This window comes from Lontra canadensis, unplaced genomic scaffold (assembly GCF_010015895.1).
Source record: "Lontra canadensis isolate GAN:19392208 unplaced genomic scaffold, GSC_riverotter_1.0 scaffold9, whole genome shotgun sequence".
Lineage (NCBI taxonomy): Eukaryota > Metazoa > Chordata > Mammalia > Carnivora > Mustelidae > Lontra > Lontra canadensis.
Window position 1 is genome coordinate 11163407 of NW_022631003.1, and position 21375 is coordinate 11184781.

General features: G+C 34.1%; 1 protein-coding gene across 10 annotated transcripts in view; it reads right to left on the minus strand.

Annotated features, from left to right (window-relative positions):
• Positions 1-21375, minus strand: part of CNOT2 (CCR4-NOT transcription complex subunit 2) — a 119320-nt gene that overhangs the window by 38952 nt on the left and 58993 nt on the right. For 5 of the 10 annotated variants that reach the window (XM_032854807.1, XM_032854815.1, XM_032854812.1 and 2 more), the window contains one exon: positions 6934-7056. In XM_032854807.1, the coding sequence (XP_032710698.1) occupies positions 6934-7056 (123 nt within the window). Of the gene's footprint in view, positions 1-6933; positions 7057-11136; positions 11238-17155; positions 17214-21375 lie in introns of those variants that run through there. The other 5 variants (XM_032854808.1, XM_032854809.1, XM_032854810.1 and 2 more) reach the window with 4 other exon arrangements.

Sequence of the window (21375 nt, forward strand, 5' to 3'; positions counted from 1 at the left end):
ACAAAAGCAATTAAAAAATGAAGTAAGTTTTTAAATAACCTTTAAACAATTCATTGTATCATATTACTTAAAGGTGTGGTAATAACCTAATTCTAAATTCTGTTGTTAATCCAAAACAAAAATAACAAAGTATGACTTTGACTATAACATATATACAAACAGGGAGAAAAAAAAAAAGAACCTACAAAGGAAAAGAAGTTCTAAACCTAGGACAGAATCTGAAGAACATTTTAAAATTAAAAACAGTATGGTTTAAAAAATGAAACCACTCATCACAATGACATCTAACTGACTCAAAAAGAAAGACTATAAGAAGACAATACATTAAAAAGAACAAAAGAAGAAAGGAGAAAAGAAGGGCAGGAACAGTCAGAAAAACAGTCAATAAGTCATAGGACCTTGTACCTTATGAATCAGACAAAAATAAATTATGGGTTTAACTCAATATTTCAAATAATTCTGATTAAAACATTAAGTTTTAAAAAGAGCATTTTAAAAAAGCGTACTACAAGCTGAAATAGTCAATGTAATTAATTCCTATTGGGCATTTAACATTCACATTCAAAGTATGACAATGAACATCTTTATATTATATTGTCTAAATTTTAGGTTAGAGCCCAATATATAGGAAGGCATGTGGCTCAAGAAATGTTCACATTTTTAAAAGGCTTTCAGTACTCATTTCTAAACTGTTTTAGAAAGTCTGCATTAATTATGGTTCCCCAGCAACTGCTTCAATGACCCCTCAGAGAGCTGCTATCCTTCCATGAAAAAAGCGCCTCCTGGGGCGCCTTGGTGGCTCAGTGCGTTAAAGCCTCTGCCTTCGGCTCAGGTCATGATCCCAGGATCCTGGGATCAAGCTCCGCATTGGGCTCTCTGCTCGGCAAGGAGCCTGCTTCCCTTCCTCTCTCTCTCTGCCTGCCTGTCTGCCTACTTGTGATCTCTGTCTGTCAAATAAATAAATAAAATCTTAAAAAAAAAAAAAAGGAACCTTTCTAGTATAACAGAAAGTATTTTCTAACTATGAATTTTTAGTTATTATTGAGATGAAACATTTTATGATTCTTTTTGTACATATATCACAATCTGATAGATCTTTTAAGTATATTGTTTTTTATAAATAGGCTTTTGTCTTTAAAATACTGAGCTTGAAGATTTTGTGAATGTCAATGAATTTCAAAGGTTTTTAGAACATTCCCTTCAAATGATTTGACATTTAATTCCAGTTTCTTTAGAGTATAGTCTGATTTACTTACATTTAACTCTATTAGGTTATCACGGTCATAAAAATCTCCACATTTATATACATTCATTTTTTAAAGAAGATTTATTTATTTGACACAGAGAGCACAGCAGGTGGAGTGGCAGGCAGAGAGGGAGAGGGAGAAAGAAGCAGGATCCCTGCTAAGCAGAGAGCCTAATGCGGGAACCCTGAGCCAAAGGCAGACGCTTAACCAACTGAGCCACCCAAGTGCCCCCATATTTTCTATTTTTAAAGATGATTTTTGAGTTTTTTAGGGAAATAATATCATCTGCAAATAATCTTAACTATTATATTTCAGTATCAACTCCCTTCCCTCCCTTTAACAGACTCCCTATCTCCTGCACATTATTATATATAGGTTCTAAGAACATATCAGTAAACCAGACAGGCAAAGTCCCTGCCCTTGTTAAACTTAAATTGTAGTGGAGTAGAGAGGATAATAAACAACTGATGAATACATACTTTTAGGTGAAGAGGTGTTATGACTGTAAAAATGCAAGAAAGAATCTAGAAGGATACAGTGGAAGTGGTATTCATAGTATATATGAGGCTACTTAGGAAAAGAGAGGTTTCTTAGGGAAGGTATTTTAACAGGTACATGGATATAATGAGAGAGAACCATGTGAAGATCTGAAAAACAAACAGGAAAACTGTGCCAAGGTCTTCATGCAGAAAGGAATGTGAATGCAATGAACTGGAGAGTCAGCCAACGTTGACTCCAAAATGCAGTTAAATACTAATCATGCCAATGACAATAATGGTGAAAAAAAGTATCCTTATTTTGTAACAGATCTGCATTATAAAATATTGGTTATTAATTGGCCTGAAAGAAATCCTAGCAGTCATAACTGTTATAGGCTAACAAGTACAAAAGCTAGGTATGTGGGGCGCCTCAGTGGCTCAGCGGGTTAAACCTCTGCCTTAGGCACAGGTCATGATCTCAGGGTCCTGGGATCAAGCCCCGCATAGGGCTCTCTGCTCAGTGGGGAGCCTGTTCCCTCCCCACTTTCCTGCCTCTCTGCCTACTTGTGATCTTTGTCAAATTAAAAAAAAAAAAAAAAAGCTAGGTATGCATTCATACCTAGGTATGAATTCAAAGAGCAACAATAGAATGTTGCTATTTGTCAAAACAAGGAAGTGGTCTACTCTTACCAGTTTAATGAGTTTTTTTTGAACGGAAGGAAAAGGTGTCACATTTTATGTGACAGCATATATAAAAACAAGGGAAAAGTTTGTGCCTTTAAAATGATTACGCCTAAGAATAAAGTGAGTGCACAGACTCACAGGACTTTAAAGTGTTAGCAATTAAAATACAAATATATTTAAAACAACAACTCTAAGCTGCTTAAATTATATAATCCCCCCTAAGAGTTGTCTATTAACACCTTATATGAATGCTTTTAATTTTCTATAATGTCCCCCAAAAGAAGTAATTATGATAAAAAGGAAATCAAGTCTGTATCTGCCTCTGATTTAATCTTGAAAAACATTTAAATAACATATTTGTAGTATTTATAAAACTAACTGTATACTTCAAATAGCAAATTCAGCATTCTATAGAAAGATACAAAGATATACAGGTATCTCTTGATATAAAAGGCCTTGGAAAGGGAAGTAGCCCTGAATAACTATTTCATAATTTAATTAATAGAGTCACATAAAGAACAGCTTCCCAAATACTTTTACAACCATGCATATGACAGAGTTATATTTTATACTTTATGGATAAGGTAAATCAGGATTTTGTTTGTAAGTGGCTTAAAGACCGAATCACTGGCCAGTTTTTATCATAAATTAGAATTTGAAATTATTTTCTCACTGTTCCCAGAGAGAAAAAAATTACAAAATTACTCATTTATGTTTAAAAACTTTTTCTTCAATTGTTTTTATAATAAAATAATAAAATAATTGCTATCTGCAGATGATATATATAACTACGTTAATAAACACAAAAGAATCAAATGGAATAATATTATTATTGTTCATATTAGTAGCAAAATTTACTTAATATTTACTATCTGGTCTTCTAAAACTTTTGTATACAGTTATAACCAGACATGAGTCATATACTATTATTCCTATTTTATAAATGAAAAAACTGAAACACAGAGACTGAGTAACTTCCCCAAGGACAACTAGCTAGTACATCATGTGAATGAGATATAAAATCAAATAGCAGGCCCTGCAGAGCCCATGTTCCTGTTCCCATTCAACAAAAACTAGTTAAGAGTTTTGTTAGGTAGTTGGTTATAAAATAAACACACACACAAAGTATTCTCTATATCAATAAAAAACAAATCAGATAAAAGTAACAAAAATAAAACCCTACTTATTAAAAAAGCATAAAGAACAGAAATAGGAGACCTAGACTTCTGAAAAAAGGTAATCAGCAATATAAATGTTTATAAAGGATGTGAAAGACCTTACCTAAGATGCGAACAGTCTATAAAGCAACAGCAATTCAACTATGTTGTAGTTCTGCCATAGAATCAGTATGAGAAACAGAACAAAAGAGTTGAGAAACAGGCCCAAGAATACATCAGACATTAAAATATATTAAGGGAGGATTTCAATTAGCCTTAAATGAATGCTCTAACTCAAGGGTGAGCAAATTACTTCCTACAGGCCAAACCTAGCACACTGCTTGTATTTGTAGGTACATGTAGGTCTTTTTTTTTACTTTTTAAATGGTTATATAAATACCCACATAATATACTATTATCTGGTCCCTTATGGAAAAGTTTTCTAACCTGTGATCTAAATTATAACTGATGTTGGGACAATTAGATATTGGACATGCTCACCGAGAAAGTGGGGGAAGAATACAGGGAAGAGAAATGGGCACCATTATATTCACACCTTAAACTAAAATACCTTTTTTTTTGAGAGAAGAGAGAGACAGAGATTGTTGGTGGGGGAGGGGCAGAGGGAGAGAGAGAATCTTAAGCAGGTTCCACACCCAAAACATAGCCCCACACAGGGCTCAATTTCACAGCCCTAAGATCATGACCTAAGCCAAAATCAAGAGTCAGATGCTTAACCGAATGAGCCACCCAGGCACCCCAACCAAAATACTTTTCTAAGGCAGCTAAGTTATATCTGAAGAATGAGGCACAAAAATGCTAGAAGAAAGTAGATGGAAAAAGTCTAAGTATGATCTCAAAAACAGAAACCACAAATATAAAAAGACTGATGAGTCAAATTTAGTAAGAATGATAAATATTTTTATATTAAAGAACCACTCACTAAACTACAGGCAGAAAAACCTGGGAAAATATTTGTAACAAAGTACAAGAGACCATTAATTTATAGAAAACATTAACAAATAAACAAGACGTACCATATCAAGTGAAAACAAAATGGCACAAAAAATAGGTAATCCACAAAGGAAGAAATACAAATGGCCAGTAACTACACACAAACAAATATACATACAAACTACATACAAAAGATACATTACTGAGTGTGCGTAAATTTAGCAACATCTTTATGTACTTTTTAAGGTGGAGAGGGGCAGAGGGAAAGGGAGAGAGAGACTCTCAAGCAGGTTCCATGCCTAGCATGGAACCCCCTGAAGGGCTCCATCTCATGACCCCAAGATCATGACCTGAGCCAAAATTAAGGATGGATGCTTAACCCACTGACTATCCAGGGACCCGTCTTAATGTATTTTAAAACAATAAGCCTTTTTTTGTATATTGCAAAGACTTAAAGGTAATAGCTGATGAATGTAGAAACTGGTAAACTTTCTAGTGGAAAATATGCAGACATGTCCCAGAGATTTACATAACATTTTAAAAATAAAAATATTTAAAGTATTAAGTTAAAATTTTAGCAGTAAATTATAAGGGTAATTTTTCTTCTCCCTTCTCATGCATGTTTTCTAAAATTTGCAATACTGTCCCTTTACTATTTTGTTACAAAAAAGCTATCAGCAGCAACAGAAATTTTTAAGTAGCTATTATATTATTATTCCCAGCTTAAAGAAGAAAAGGCTGAGGCTTGGAGTTCTTGCCAAAAGGCCCAGCGAGGGTCCATACACATAAGGGTAAGGCTTTAGACCCTAAATTCTTAATCTCTATGTCTTTCTACCTTCTTAATATAAAAAGTTTAGTAAAGAAAATCATCCTGTGTTATTTTTGTGACAACTAAACAGAAACGATAACCAACATATATAAGTGTATTTAATCATTCTGACTAAAAACCTCTGATATAGAGTATTTCTGCTCTCTAGAAGAAAGACATCTCTGTCATTCTCTGTACATACTTTATTCCAGATTTCAGTTTGAAAGCTTTGTATCTTCCTAATCAGAATAAGTACTTTTCATCAATAAGTAATATTCCACTACCATTTTTCCCATCAAACTTAACTTGTATTATACAATCACAGTAATACATGCATAGATTAGCTTTATAGTTTTTACAAGCAACATGACATTCTTTAACTACAATATCAACACGGGAACACATAAACATAGAAACTTCAGTAAAAACAAATTCAATTATAATTTACATCCAAGAACAAATAGCTATATGGTTAGTAAAGCAACAGAAAATTAATTAGATGACATTATTCAAGGAGCTATTAAACTGCACACTAATTAGAAAATCGCCACATATTTTGAAAAGAGCCCTAATAACACAACTGATACATTACTGACAAAATGAAATAATTTTCAAATAAAAATAAAGGGGAGCAACAGCACAACAGAAGGAGAAAAAAATTCACCAAAATCCTAAATCTAAATTAAGCCAATCTGTGAATTCTAAGACACAGGAAGTGATTTACTAATGATCAACTTCAATGAAAAATGAGAGCATTTTTTACGTATTTTAGAATTTTATAAATGCTTTAAACATAAGTAAGAATCTCAATAGCTTAATAACTAGAATAGATTGTTATATAGGTAGGGAAATTAGGAATAGCAAATTCATAAAAAGGGTTGAAAGGAGAAAAAAGGTGTGTGGATACAAAGTACAAAAATGTAATTGGTTTGACTACTACAGTATATTATGTATACTGTTTTTAAAAGGCTTACAAGAATTTGAAAATAACAATTTATTTAAAAATATTTTATCAATTTGCTAATTATGGCTTGGCTGTGTTAAATCCTTTCATTCCAAATGGGATTATAGAACTACTAGCCTTCCAAGGCACTTAATCCACACCTCTATAATGTAACAGCTTCAATGTTCTGAATATAGTTCTTCAAAAATGTTTCTATAGTAGCATTCCTACAGCTGAACAGGAGATGCTCTTACTAACTAAAGTTTATGATTACAGCTTGAAGGTTCCATAGCAACGGTAAAGTTTCATTTAATTTTGCCATTTTATCTTTAAATCTTGCAAATCTGCTTTCTACTCTATGTGCCTACTTAATATAAAAATAACAAGTTAAAAAAAACAACTGATGACCTAGATGTAATACCATGTTTACCTCTTGTCTTTTAGGGCTTCCAGTTTTACCATATCCCAACTTCAGAATCACAGGACATTTTATCTCCCATTAAAATGTAAGCTCATCATTTTTGTATCCCCAGGGACTAGCACTGTGCCTAAAACATAGTCACTCAACCAAACATGGTATTTTGCAATTCATATACTGCTTTTCCAGAACCACAAAGAAACATTCATTGCTGAGTTAACACAATATAACTGATTAACTTACATCTTTTTCTGACCGATGTGGAAACATAGAAGACTGGCTGTAGTACATGTTTTCGTCATGGTAGTCACTGTCGACCCCCTCTACAAACTTCTTTCTTGAAGCACCAAACATGCTGTTTGTCACCTAAACAAAAATATTGCTTTTATCAAGAGTAATATTTTGGAAAATGTCAAGCTTTACGAAACTCCTATGTGGAAAACAGAAAATGAAGGAAACAATAAAGATAAAGAAACAGACCAACTAAGGAAGGGCTAATGGGTCATGTGAAAAAGTCATAAATCTAACTAACTATAAGAATATAACATTAAATTTTTGCTTCCAGGCTCTAAAAGCAAGAGAAGAAACTTAATAAAGCCTATCATATGCAATAATTCCACTTACTTTAAAGAAATATATACCACTTATTCTTGAGAATTTGCAACCTCAAAATTTTCCCACAGAAAATTTTAAAAATTAATTTTGGGTTTAATTATTCAAAATCTTCACACATATCTTTGATATCACTATGTCTTTTGTAAATGATCTGTTTTTCAGAGCGTATCATCTTCACTGACAATCTAAGTTTATTGAGATACAGCACTTTTTGAGTCAACATATAATGGCAGACTAGAAACTTTATCTCAAGCCACAAGTACCCACTCATAACAGTGATGTTTATCATCTTGGTGTAAATTTATGATTTCTATTATGTAACCTGCTTATTACTCTTTTGCTTTTCAATCTTTCCCACATCTGACACTAATAATTTTGAGCCCACACCAATGCAAATAATTACTAAATCTATACTAATTTTTTTTAAAGGCAATACTAGAAAATGGTCTTAATGCTTCTTTTATTTAAGCAATCTCTCCACCCAATGTGAGGCTCAAACTCACGACCCTGAGATCAAAAATGCATGTTCTACTAATTCAGCCAGGGAGGCGCCCACGCTAATTTTCTTCCTTAGGATGACCTCTTAATAAAGTTTCCAAAACTATCAACTGACTATGTTATTTATGGTCAATGTGTCTCCCAACAATGGCACTTTGTAGTCCAAAGTAAAATGAAATGTCATGATGGAAGACATCTGTAAAGACTTGAATACATGGTGACTATATCTTTTCACAAAAATTCGGGGGGAAAACATCAAATTTGACATCTGTCTTATACACTCATTGTGAATAAGGGTATTTTCTTCAATTATCAGTAAGAAATAAACAATTCCTTTTATTTCTCATTTCAAAATAAGACCGTGTAGTTACTACTGTTTATCAGTAGACATGGTGAACTGATAAGCTACAGCCTTTAATGACCAAATTTGACATGCAAGTTTGTTGAAAGCATCAGGCTATTTAATAACTGCTGTTATATCTTAAGGTCCCTGTTAAGTTCTTAAGAACAAATATTTAACCATTCATCCTTTTGAGGTCTGAGAGAAAGTTTTTAAGTTAAATATCAGCAATGGTCTGATGACAGCTTAGACACTGTTTTGCTGTACGCTTTGGGGCTATTAATCTCATTAGGTGTGAAATAAAGAAAGTTATTTTTAAAGGGTTTATTATTTTGTTAGAATATACTTAATCTTTTTTAGTAGTAGACTCCCTAGCAAATCTCATAAAAATTCTTCTATAATTCTAAATGTAATTTCAGAGAGTAGAATCCTATATGCCTATCCACCAAACCCATAAGTATCCCTTAACAGGAAAAAGAAGTGTTTTTTTAGGGAGTTTTATTGAAGAAAAGTAACAGTGAAAAAAAGCACTTTAGTCTACAAATTAAGACTCTTCACAGATGAGATTTTAAAAGTTTATTTTGAAAAAGTTAAGGATACATTTAATTCTCTTTAAAGGACCATTATTACTGAATTCTAAGAAAGGATAAACATGGGGAAACAGCATGTTACCTAGAAAATTCAGTAAAATTTCAAGAGAATCTCATGGTTACCTCTCTTCAAATCATACACACATAAATCAACTCAATGCATACAAAGCAAACTCTTCGTTTGACAATTTTGGTATAACATTTATCATCAAAACCAATTATTGACTCCTAGAATTCCAAAATTGAAATTAAGTATACTGAATAAAAAATTTCATGCTAATATTGTATAAGAGGCTTCACTGTTTGAAAGTAAAACTAAACATAAGTAATGTCTCAAAGGAAGGCAGAAATGTTTATTCATTAATACAAGATTTTCCTACACTCACTGCTCTGTGTATGTTTGTGAGAGAGAGAGAGAGAGAGGGAGAACGTGAGGGAGGGAGGAAAGAAGGGAGGAGGGGAGAGAAGGAGAAAACACAAATATTCAGAATTTCATTTTTGTTTTGTGCACTTCAACACAGAAATTACATATCAGCAAAAATACTAATTATTCTTATGTGACTTCAGCAAAAAAAAAAAAAAAAAAAAGTTAAAAGTGTTAATATTCTATGCTCCAAATGCAACACAAGTCCAGGAATGGGTTCTAAGATGAAACAAAGAATTATCTGATCCAGGGCAAAAAAAGGAATAAAAAGGAAAACAGGAAAAAAGAAAGGGAAAGGAAGGAAAGAGAAAAGGAAAGAACAGAACAACATAGTAAGTTTCTTACAAAAGCTAGTTTATTCCATTTTTAAGGGTCTGTGCTTTATTCCACACAGAATGATGCAATGGGGTAAGAAAAGCATTTTAGACTAGCCATGAAAGATGAAACTATGAAGATAACAATCAGGCAGAGAAGTAAGGGAACCAACTAGGCAAAGACCCGTGGGAAGAGCATTCGACAGACAGGCAACATCAAGATCCTTAGTGCTGTGACTCAAGCAGTAGGAACTTAAGAGAGAATGGGAGAAACTGAAGTCAGAGATACTGGTGATCCCAAACCATGTTGTGCCTTGCAGGCCCTAAGGAACTTTGGATTTTATTCTATGTGAGCTAGAAGTCAAAAGGGCTTGGGGATAGTTTCAGGAGCATAATTTGGCAGCTATCTTATTTTTTAACCATTGCAGTTATTCTATAACTAATGGACAAAAGAGGAAGCAAGAGTGAAGAGAAAAGCAGGTGGTGAGAAAGGACAGTCGCTCAGACTACAGTGGTAGTGGCGGAAGTGGTGAGACATGGTTAGAAAAGGATCTATTTTGAGAGAGACCTCACACTAATGGATGGATGAATGGATGACACCAAAGGGTAAGGCCTTCACATTATCTCCTAGAAGAGAGTAAGTAGGAATCAAAGGAATCTAGAAATCAATTTTTATCAATGTCTAAGAGGATATATCAACAGTATATTGAAATTACTGGTAATACCAAATATAGTGAAGTCAACTTGGTAAACGAAAATTTTTAAAAAATTTCAAATAAAATCATACTACATTTTACATTATATATACCATAGAATCTTTGGTATATGTAATTTGTCAGCTTTTTTCAAGCAAACACAGCAAGGGCTTACATCTATTTTGTTAACTGACACCTCCTCTCTTGACTTTTATACCCGATGTTATAACAATGGAGAAGTAAAAAGTGAGATTTTACCAAGAAAGAATATGATATGACATATGTATACACAAAAGCAGATTCTTAAGCTTTTTTTGAACACAGATCTAAAACATTTAAATAAAGACGTTTTATCTTCCCTTTGATTCTACAAACTCTAATCAGAAAGCATATACATAGGCTAGCTTACACTAATCCTTTCTATCAGTCTAAACCCCCCAAATGCCACACCCCTCAACCCCACAAAAGACTTGGTCTCAAAATGTAGTAGTAGAGAGAGGGGGATTAAAGTGATAGGCAGAATGGAAGCACCAAGTTGGATGGATTTTCCAATATACTTCTTCATAATTTAATTTGGACTAGCAATGAATTCCTAAGGTACAGTACTTCAAGCTCAAATGCAGTAAATCAGAATAGTCACCAAAAAAGAATGTGCAAAACCCCAAACTTATGATGATCTAAACGAGTAACTTCAAAGATTAGGAAAGAGGCTCCAGGTGGGACGGATGACAATTAAAGAACAGAAGGAATGAAAAGCAAAGCCTGGAGCTTTATAAAAAGTCAGGGAAACAAAAGTAGGACACTTTATAAATGAAAACTTGAAAATATATGTGTATATATGTGTATATACATATACAGAAAAAAAACACATAGGAAAGGGTAAAAAATAGACTCATATCATATCCAAGGCAGGATGATATTTAATCTTACACATTATTTCCTTCAGCAAGGCCTCTGGAGAGGAACTTACTCTGAAATCATTTATTGTCTATATTGCTGGCAAATGCTGGCCCAGGCATGGAATCCTATTCCCAGGGACAGAAACACATCCATGGCAGAGTGGTCCTTTTCCTGATAGCAAACAAATGTAGGTTGGTTTCAAAATCTATCTCCAGGTGTAACTCAAGGTTCTAGCAGCATATTTTAAAGTACCCCTAAACATTTCTACCTGAGAAGTACAATTAATAAACTAAATCAGTTAATATTTAAAACTGATTTTCCAAGTTACTTCCTCTTGCTTTGTTCTGTACATCCAAGTTCTATCCTTTCTTCAAAATGGCTTTCACATCTGTTTTTGCCATTCTTCCTACCATCATCTTAGTTTAATATCTGAACTAGTTTGTTTTAGTCTCCTGACTGGTCTGCTTTCACATTTCAATGAACATGCTAAGGAAATACTATATGAATTATGCCAAAAATTGTGATAATGTGGGGCACGTCAGCTCAGTCGGTTAAGCATCTGCCTTCAACTCAGGTCGTGGTCCCAGGGTCCTGGGATGGAGCCCCATGTTGGGCGGTGGGGGGGGGGGTGGGGGGGTCGGGGGAGTGTGTCCTGCTCAGCGGGGAGCCTGCTTCTCCCTCTCCCCCTGCACCCCCTATGCTCTTTCTCTTTCTCAAATACATAAATAAAATCTTAAAAAAAAAACATGGTAGTGAATACAAAAGCTGAATAAGTAACAGTTTCAAGTCTTGAACAATGTCACAGTCTAGCTGAGAAACGTATCTGCAAATAAACAATTACAATATGAAAATCTGCACAGGTACTTTAGGAACACAAATAAGGGAATATCTGTGCCTGAGGGAAATTGACTATAAGATGGTATTATAAAAAAACTAATGTCTGAACAAAGACTTGATTAAAAAAGATTTAAAAAATTTGAAAGTTGAAGTACGTGGGGTGGGAGATGGAAGCAAACTTGTGGAATAAGTCACAGCATGCACAAGTTCTCAGAAGTGAGAAAAAGCCCAAGTAACAAGACTAGGAAGTCTAGAAGAATGGTGATAGGTGATAAGGAAAAGCAGGCCTAGACTTCAATGCCAGATTAAGAGGGAAACAGTATAGGCCTGAAAAGCAGGTACAAAAACCTAGGTGATGAACTAAGTTAGACTTCCCTAGACTAACTAGTTATTATGGTGCCATGCTAATAACCGCTACACTGACTCACTCTCTTGTTCTCATCTCTTGTTAATTTCTCCTACCTAGAGGATACAGACGAAGATTTCTGAGATCATGACCTTATTGTGACTGTTTGGCAGTAATTATCTCAAAATCCCAAACAAAACTTATGCCTCAGCTTAATTTGAGTTATTCAGAGTTACTCCTATTCATGTTAATCTCTGCAAAATGCCATCTGTACCTTCTATGATCTTCAACAATTAAACCTCAAGCTGACTAGACTGACTTTAAATATTTATCAACATTATCCATCTTTCCTAGCACAAGCATCTCCAATATCCTTCAAACAGATCTTTATTTATTAACCCAATTCTTATTCCCTTCAAATTGACTCTATTAGCCAAAGTGAGTTTTTAAAGTAAAAATGTAATTGTTGTAGTGCTACTGACTGAAATGCCTCAACACCTTCCTATAATAATATTAAGACTTACGGGGTCCTGTGTAAACTCTCTGACCTTAACTCTCTCCACAGGTCCACCACCTGTCACCCACCACTAAACTGCTGCCACACCAACACAAGATCTTTCCCACCTCAGGGCTTTTGTATATGCTGATACCTCTATTTGGAATGTTCTTTCTCCCATTTGAAACTTTCACACTAAGTTAGGGCTCCTGATTTACAGTCACTGAAAATGCTTTACCAAAACTACAATCATACAATGACAAAAAATAACTTTCATTGACCACTTACTACATGCCAGGCAATATACCCTAAATTCTTCAAAATGTATTGATTTACGTAATCCTCAAGTATTTATTTGTGTAGTCCTCATTTTCAGATGAGAAATGGGGAAGTTGGATAACATGCCTAAGGTCATATATCTGATGTGCCCAAGGTTCCATTATCTGATAAGTGACAGAGATGGATATGAATCCAGGCAATCTGCTACAGCTCCCCCTTTGTAACTACTACAGTACACTCTCACACATTCAACTAATAGTTTAATGTGTATATTCTCCCCAAACTGTAAGCTTCACGAGGCAAAAAGGAGTAAGGGTAAAAAAGGGAAGGGTGCTTATTTTGCAGTGAACAACAAATATAGAGGATGTTACAATCAAATATTTGTGCAAGTCAAAACAATCTCTTTAGCAGGAAAATGAAAATGAACTGACTAGAGGTACAGGAAACAAAAGCTACTCACTACCAAACTGACTGTACCTATTTTAGAGAAAGTTCCATTAATTTTAGGATAAAATTATGCTTAAAAGAATACTTTTACAACGATTAAAAAGTAATTAGTTTCCATATTCCAAATCAACTAATATTTTAAAGTACTTTCTAAATACAGTGAACAAAATTTAATCCTTCAAGGAATTAGGATTATAAAATCTCTAAGTTTCCTTATAAACCACTAAAATAGACATTATAGCACTGAATGTGTAGAATACATCTATTAAATGAGTTCAAATAAGAACAAATTCCTACTGGCAACAACTTCTTGTGGATTCTCTTCTCTAACGCAGCCAGGGGTTTTACTGTTAACACACGGATACATGTGCCCCACCATAAAATCAACTATTTCACAACTTTAAAGTATGAAGACTTTTTCTAGCAACAGAATTTGCTCCTACCTTGTATTATAAAGGATAAAATGTGCCAAATATAAGTCATATGGTGCCCTAGAGGGGAGGTGAACAGACTGTTCCTTTCTTACAGTTCCCCTAATGGAGATTTTTACTAACTCACTCTGATAGCTGAATAAAGAATTTGACTTCTTCCTTGCCTTTCCCTCCCAATTCCACATTCACTATCAGCAAACACTTCACATACACACAAGTTCTCTGCTGTCTACAAAGTAAGCAGAAACTAATAAAAATCAGTCAATTACCATTAATATTTACCAGCTTCATCAAGATGCAATCAACCAACATTTGAAACCAATCATGCAAAGCCATAATATCTGAAGATAATCTGGTATTTTTATTACTACCATTACAGAGAAAAGTGGGAGGTCAAATCTCACTGAGATAGCGCTCAAACTTTGTGAAACCAGAACATTCGTTTATCAAATATTATAGATGACAGCCTAGAAGTATTTATAACCCAAGGAATTTTTGTTTTAGAAGTATTTTTTGGTAACAGGATTCTAAGCTACCACCCCATTTCACAACTACCATAAATAATCTTTATTTTACTTCATTCCTGCAAAACAATAAAAAAAAAAAAAAAAGAAATGGGCTTAAATAAAGGAGGAAAGGATACATACACTGGAAAAAAAAAATCTAGCTTCTCAAAAAACAAAGAACTCAGTATCTGAATATCTTTAGAAAAAGAACAAATGATGTTTCTCTTCTCATCTAAGAAACATATTTCTTATGAAGTCCCACCAGTTCCAGAATACTGTGGCTTGATATTTATAATATGGCAAATACATAATGAAGTTTATGAATCTGCTTATGCTGGATCTAAGAAAAGTGAAGGTTTATATAAAATTTTAGAGGTAGAATTTCTAAATTCATCAACTTGAACCAAGAGCATATAAATAAATAAAAACAATTCACTTCACTTCACTTCAAACGCAGAATGCCCAATAAACAAATAATGAAAGCATTAATGAATACTGAAAAGGCAGTTAACAGGTAGAAGCACAGAGAACACATGTCTCTGGATTCAGCAAAAAACTAGGGGCTTATATGAACATATCCATAATCATTATTTTGCCAGGTAAATATTCTGGCACAGAGTTCTTTCCAGGGATTACAGAGATATTTTATAAGAGGTCTCATTCAACAACAACAAGACCAGGGTAGTACATATTCAAGAAAAAAATGGAGAGGGCAAGCAAAGAAGAAAAAAATGGAGAGGGCAAGCAAAGAAGAAAAAAATAACACATCACTCTTCGTAATTCAAAAACCATCTACTAAGATCTGTTGTCTAAAGCTGCTTAACTCAGATATTCCCCCAAACCATGCACACCATCTCTTAAAATGCACCCCAAAATCAACAAATTCTCTAAAAAGTGTTACTAAGAGTCTATAAATGCCCCTATCAGTTTGACTTTGATCTAGGGAGAATATGTTCTGTATGCCTCAACTTGAAGAAAGAGATTTTGTGATTTTCCAGAATCTTAACATCACCTGTATCGATATGCCTTATACAGGTTCAAAATTGAACCACCAACATGTAAGCTTTAAAAAATACATTATCCTAAAACAAAACTCTAATAACTCAAAATGTGCTAATCCACAGAAGAAAATACACAATTATATACCAACTAAAGAACCAATTATAATTGGTATGCCTTATGGGCACTAAGTTATTAGAGTTGAGAAATCACATAACAAAGTTCATAAAAATTTAAAAAACAGTACTTCATCCTTAAATATTAGAATACAAATCTATCATGTACAAGTAAAAGGACATACAACAATAGAAGATCTCCATGTTTAGAATACAAAACAAATCCTGTAAGCATAAGGGAAACTCTTAAATGAGAATGAATATGGTATCTTAAACCAATCTTAAACCTTAAGAGAAAAGATCAGTCTAATAAGGAGGAAGGGAGAAAGGGAAATCCAGAAGAAACTGGATGTAGGGTCTGCTTTGTCAAGGGACTATGTATTTCTACAAGGCTCTTAGTAAATTTAAAACAAAAACAACAAAACAAAATAAGCAATTCTAGAATTTAAGGGAAGAACAAGGGGGGTAAACTGCTGAGGATTCTCTATTTTTAGGACCTAAAGTGCCAAACAGTCAGTGTTCCAATCTCTTTGAGTGTGACACACTTTCTCTGAAGAAATGTTAGCAATCATAGGCCGTATTAAGTCTCCTTTCCCTGGATATAATTTTGAATGTCTTGTTATGTGCAAAAGAATGTAGAAATTATTTGAATAAGAATTATACAGGATCAGTCTGGGAGAATGAAAGAAACAATTTTGAAGACTTTCTGAGAGGCAAGAGCCTAAAAGAACAGTATTAATTAGTAAGCAAAGTAGTACAGACCTAGGACTACATTGCTAGGGCTACATTGCTACAAAATTATTTCAAATAACCATATATTAAGACGGAAAAATCTGTAATGTTAGATCATGACTTCCAGTACAATCCAGACAAAGAGAAAAATGCCTGGAGTGTTAGAATTTCACACACACACGCACACACACACACACACACACACGAACAAACTCTGGTGACCTTATTCATCTAACAAATCTTTGCTGAACTTCTGCAGCAGACATAATGCCTTCACTGGCTCGTGCACTCATTTTTGTTAATCTCAAACCCCAAGATGGTAGAAATGTTCCAGTCTTCCTGTCTAGACCTCACAGAAAAAGATACCTGAAGTTTCTATTCCTGCAGATTTTAAAAATACAGCCATTTGCCTAAAATCTTGAGAAACAGAAGAACAGCACGTCTAAAGCTAGTGGAAGGAAACTAAAATTTGCCCCATTCTGAGACCAAGTTACATGTAGCAAAATTTTAAGTCCATGAATTTACACCTTCCCCAACATTTTTTCTTAGCTTCTTTTCTGAAAACAAATTTTCTGGTCCTGCCACACACTGTGGAAAAATATGAAGTTGGTAAAAAATAAAATAAAAAATAAAATAAAAAATCTAATAACCTTCCTTTGTATTATCATATTAATGGCTTATTCAGTTTAAGGGTTTCTGTTTCACATCTAATAAAAAAGTAATATTATTTCTTAGGACACTAGACTCTTCTATTTAATAATTTATGATAGTTATATGAGAAAAATAATTTACAAAAACATTGTATTTTTAAGCTAACAAAATGACTCACTGGTAAATGGCCCAACATCCACCCTCAAAATACTGATGACAGTACCATTTCCCCCCCACCCACATACTTACCTGTGCAACTTCTTTCAACATTTGCTACTCTGGGGATTGGAAAGCTCAGAGCTGGAGGCTGAAGTGAAGAAGGAAAGGTTGGAGGGTGAGCCATGACACCAGCCCCACACTAGGAGCTCCCCTGAGATACTACAGCAGGGTTGACACCATAGCTCTGAAGTTCAAACTCCAGCAAACGATAAGAAAGGAGTCCAACCAGAACATGATAAACGATGGGATTCTTCTGCTCTTTGAAAAATAAGGAAATCATGCTATAAAGATCTGAACATCCAGTTTCAACATTATGACTCCCTGTTCACATCTTCATTATTCCCAACCCCAGAATCATCTCTCAGACTGATTGAAAGCATAAATCAAAAAAAGGACGGGGGCAAAGTTTTCTATAAACTTGAACAGTTTTTCAGAAAATGAAAGGATAGGGCTTACCTGGTGATCATGAAACCATCTAAGACAGTATGTTAAAATACTCTGCCTATCCACTCCTTGTATACTTTTTCTTGTTCTCCTAAGCACTCGACATTAAATCTTAGACTCTCATATATATTAACACCATCAACCAGCAGAATGACAGCTAAACTACATGGATGTATTTAAATTCTTAAAAGTGGACCAGTGAACTTCTTGAAAACCAGGGATACCTTCTGCTGTAAGTATATTCCTTGGGAGGAAATGACCGAGATCATTCCATCCTAAAACAGCAGAGTACACATTCTTTTCAAGAGTACATGGAACATTCTCCAGAATAGATTACATACACTAGGCCACAAAATAAGTCTCAATAAATTAAAAAAAAAATAGAATTTCTTAAACATGTTCCACTCTGATAAAAACAAATAAGGACCCCCTCAATTAAAATAACTTGAAACAAACTAAATGGTAAAGAGAAAAATGTAAAGACTTTTAAAGAAATCAACCTAAACCCAGGACTTAAGTGTGATTTATTCACTTTAATAAAATGTGAATCTTTGTTGTATAATATAAATGAATTACTGATTCAGAGAACACCAGATCCTATTATGAACACTAGGGCTAATAAAAATAGATGCTTAAGTTATTTAAAGATAACATCTATTCAATAGCAAATATTACTGAAGGTAGCAAATACTCGGAAATTGTAAACTAAATATAGAGTAGTATCAGAAAAATTATGCTATATGAAGCAGTTAAAAATGCAAAGTATTCCTTTAGCAAGGGAACACAGGACCTTTAAAATATTCCTAAACATCTTGCCATATAAATTAATTCAATAAACATTCAGTAGGCATCTACTATGTGTTAGATAATCACTTTTCTACTCTTACATACTTTATCCACTTGATGCTCAGAAATAAAAGAACACTACAGATCAAAGGGAACAGAGGTGAAAACATAAAAGCATTAATTCATTTACCCTTATCTTAAATCTCCTACCTTTTCCCTTTCTCTTTCGGTCTTCCTGCCATACTACTTTCCCACTTCTATCCCAGGCCTTTGTACTTCTTTCCTCCAGAAATGCTATTCCCCTAGATATGTATCTGGGCTTCTTAACCCACCCAACTTCTGTTACTTAGTCATCTCAGTGAGGACTACCCTTCTTTTCTATTGAAAATTATGCTACCCTTTTCCCCAACTCCTTAGACACTTTCTATCTCCTTTTTCAATTGTTTCTCCACAATATTATCAACATATAATTTATAGTGTATTTTATTTATTCTATTTAATTTTATTCATTTCTATGCTCTAACATATCAGCTCCATAAAAACAGAAAATTGTGTCTCTTTGTCTCCTTAGGACCTGGAACCCTCACTGCCTTACACAGCAGGCCCATAACATGAATGTGTACTCATTTTACTGCCATTACTTGAGTGATACTTGACACGAACTGACCAATGAATTGCTTACAGCACAGGGTAAAAATTTTATGACACAACAGTTATTTTTAAAACTAATGGAATTATGTTGAAAGTTAATGTTAAACTTTACATTTCTGAAACATATGAATAAAACTGTTTTATGCCTTTTCTGACAACCACTGACAACAGACAACCACTTCCAAAATACCTACAAAACTGCCAGAAACCTTCAGTGGTTAGAATGCTATGAGAAGTAGCAGATAAGATCTGGGATATTAAAAAATGTTTTTTCCATTTCCTTATTTTTTTTTTCAAGTTAGACTGCCTTTTTTTAAAAAGCTGTTTTGAGAGCATTTCAGACTTATGGTTTAATACGAAGAGACAAGACATGTCTCTTTTGCATCACAAAATCCCACTAGCAGAATTATACTACTTAGAGCCACTGGGTTGCACTGTAGTCCATGGGAATACGTACTCCTTGGGACTTAGCCAAAACAGTGCACTGCCTGATTAGTCTAATACAGTGAGCTTGCTACCACTAAGCACGAGTAAGTACAGTTCAAAGTACCGTGTAGGTGTATGTATGTGTATACATGCATGTGTATATGTTACACAGGTACATATATACATATGCACATATACATAAAACCTCACTTAATCACAACAAAACCTCTGTAAGATGATTACTTCTACCTCAAATTGAGGCATGGAAGAGTAGAGTCTACAGGCTCCAGATAGATCAAAGATGTTTTCCTATCACAGTTATCATGGAGAATACCCAGCCCTTGTGCCTCCAATAAGATACCAGAAAAAATCCAAGTGGATAGGCTCTAAATCTTGGTACTTAGCCAAAGTGCAGGTAAAGGGTGAGGCATGGACCTGAAAACTGAAGGATGAAGATGTGTACTTTTAACTGTAAGTTCGATCCTCCTCTTTCTTTCCTTAACATGCTTACAGAATGCTACCACTGAAAAATATTAAGAACCACCTCTCTGTCCTCTCCTGGAAACTATGTATTTTCTGTGAAAAACTGAAATTGCTCAAGAGAAATGAACTTCACACACTATCAAAAGGAGGTACTTAGCCAACAGAAAGACTAATTTAATTACATGGTAATAAGCTCTGTCCCCAAACACTGTCACCATGTTTTAAAAACTTTTTATTTGGAAATTATTTTAGACTTGAAAAATAGTACCAAGTTCCCATATGCTCCACTTTCCCCTAGTGGCAACATCTTATATCACCATAGTACAAGTACCAAAACTAAGAAATTAGCTGTTAACTAAACAACTTTATACAGATTTCATCAGTTTTTCCATGAACGTCTTTTTTATTTTTTTTATTCTAGGATCCACATTACTTTTAGTTTTATGTTTCCTCGGTCTTCTCCAACCTGGGACTTTACCTGTTTTTCCTTGCCTTTCACAACATGATGTCATTAGTTATACTGATGCAACTATACCATAGTGTCCTGCCATGTGAATGGGTCTTATGTTTTCTCATGACTAGAGAGAGGTTATGCACTTTGAAAGCCACTTCACTACAGAGGTAATACGTCCTTCTCAAGTGCATTCTACATGATGAACATATCCAGGAGTGCATATCATCATAGTATGTTTTATTACAGGTGATATTAACCTTGATCTTCATTAAGCTGGTACATCCACCAGTTTTTCCACTATGAACTCCTACTTTCCCATTAAAACAATTAATGCTTTGAAATATGTTCTTTGAGAGCATGCAAATATATGTTTGACCTTAAAGTTTTGCCTACTATTACGGCAGTCATCCATGGATACTGCTTGCAGCATCGATTACTATGATGCTCTAAGGATGATTTGCTATTTTCATCCTTCTAATCTGTACTTGTTAACTGAAATGCTTCTACAAGGAAACCAGTCATTTTTTAAAGATCTCACTTTTAAATATGAAGAGTGTCAAAGACTTTAACCAACAAAGACTCCAAAGTAATATAGGTAGAAACTGAAGTATAGTATCTCAAAATTGTTACTCTAACAATCATTCTTTCAGGTTTATTACAATGCCTTTACCCCACTAGAGAAAAAGAGGTTTAAAACTTCATATGTCCCAAGAAATCTCTCTTGACATTTCTGGCCCTAAATAAGAAAGATCTTCATTTTCTTTTTATTCTTGAAAAAATATCCTCCCTCCCCCCTTTTTTTTAAGCATTATGTACTATACTGTCTAATTTACTGAGCCAGGTTAAACATAAAAGAGATAACTTAGTATTTTATGCTACAGGACACATATTTTACAGGAATACTAGTAAAATTACTACCTCAGCTGAGAAGATAAATGACTACTTTATTTACAGGTCTATTAGATTCTAGGAAACCTTGGGGAAGGAATTCAAGGGAAATCATGTA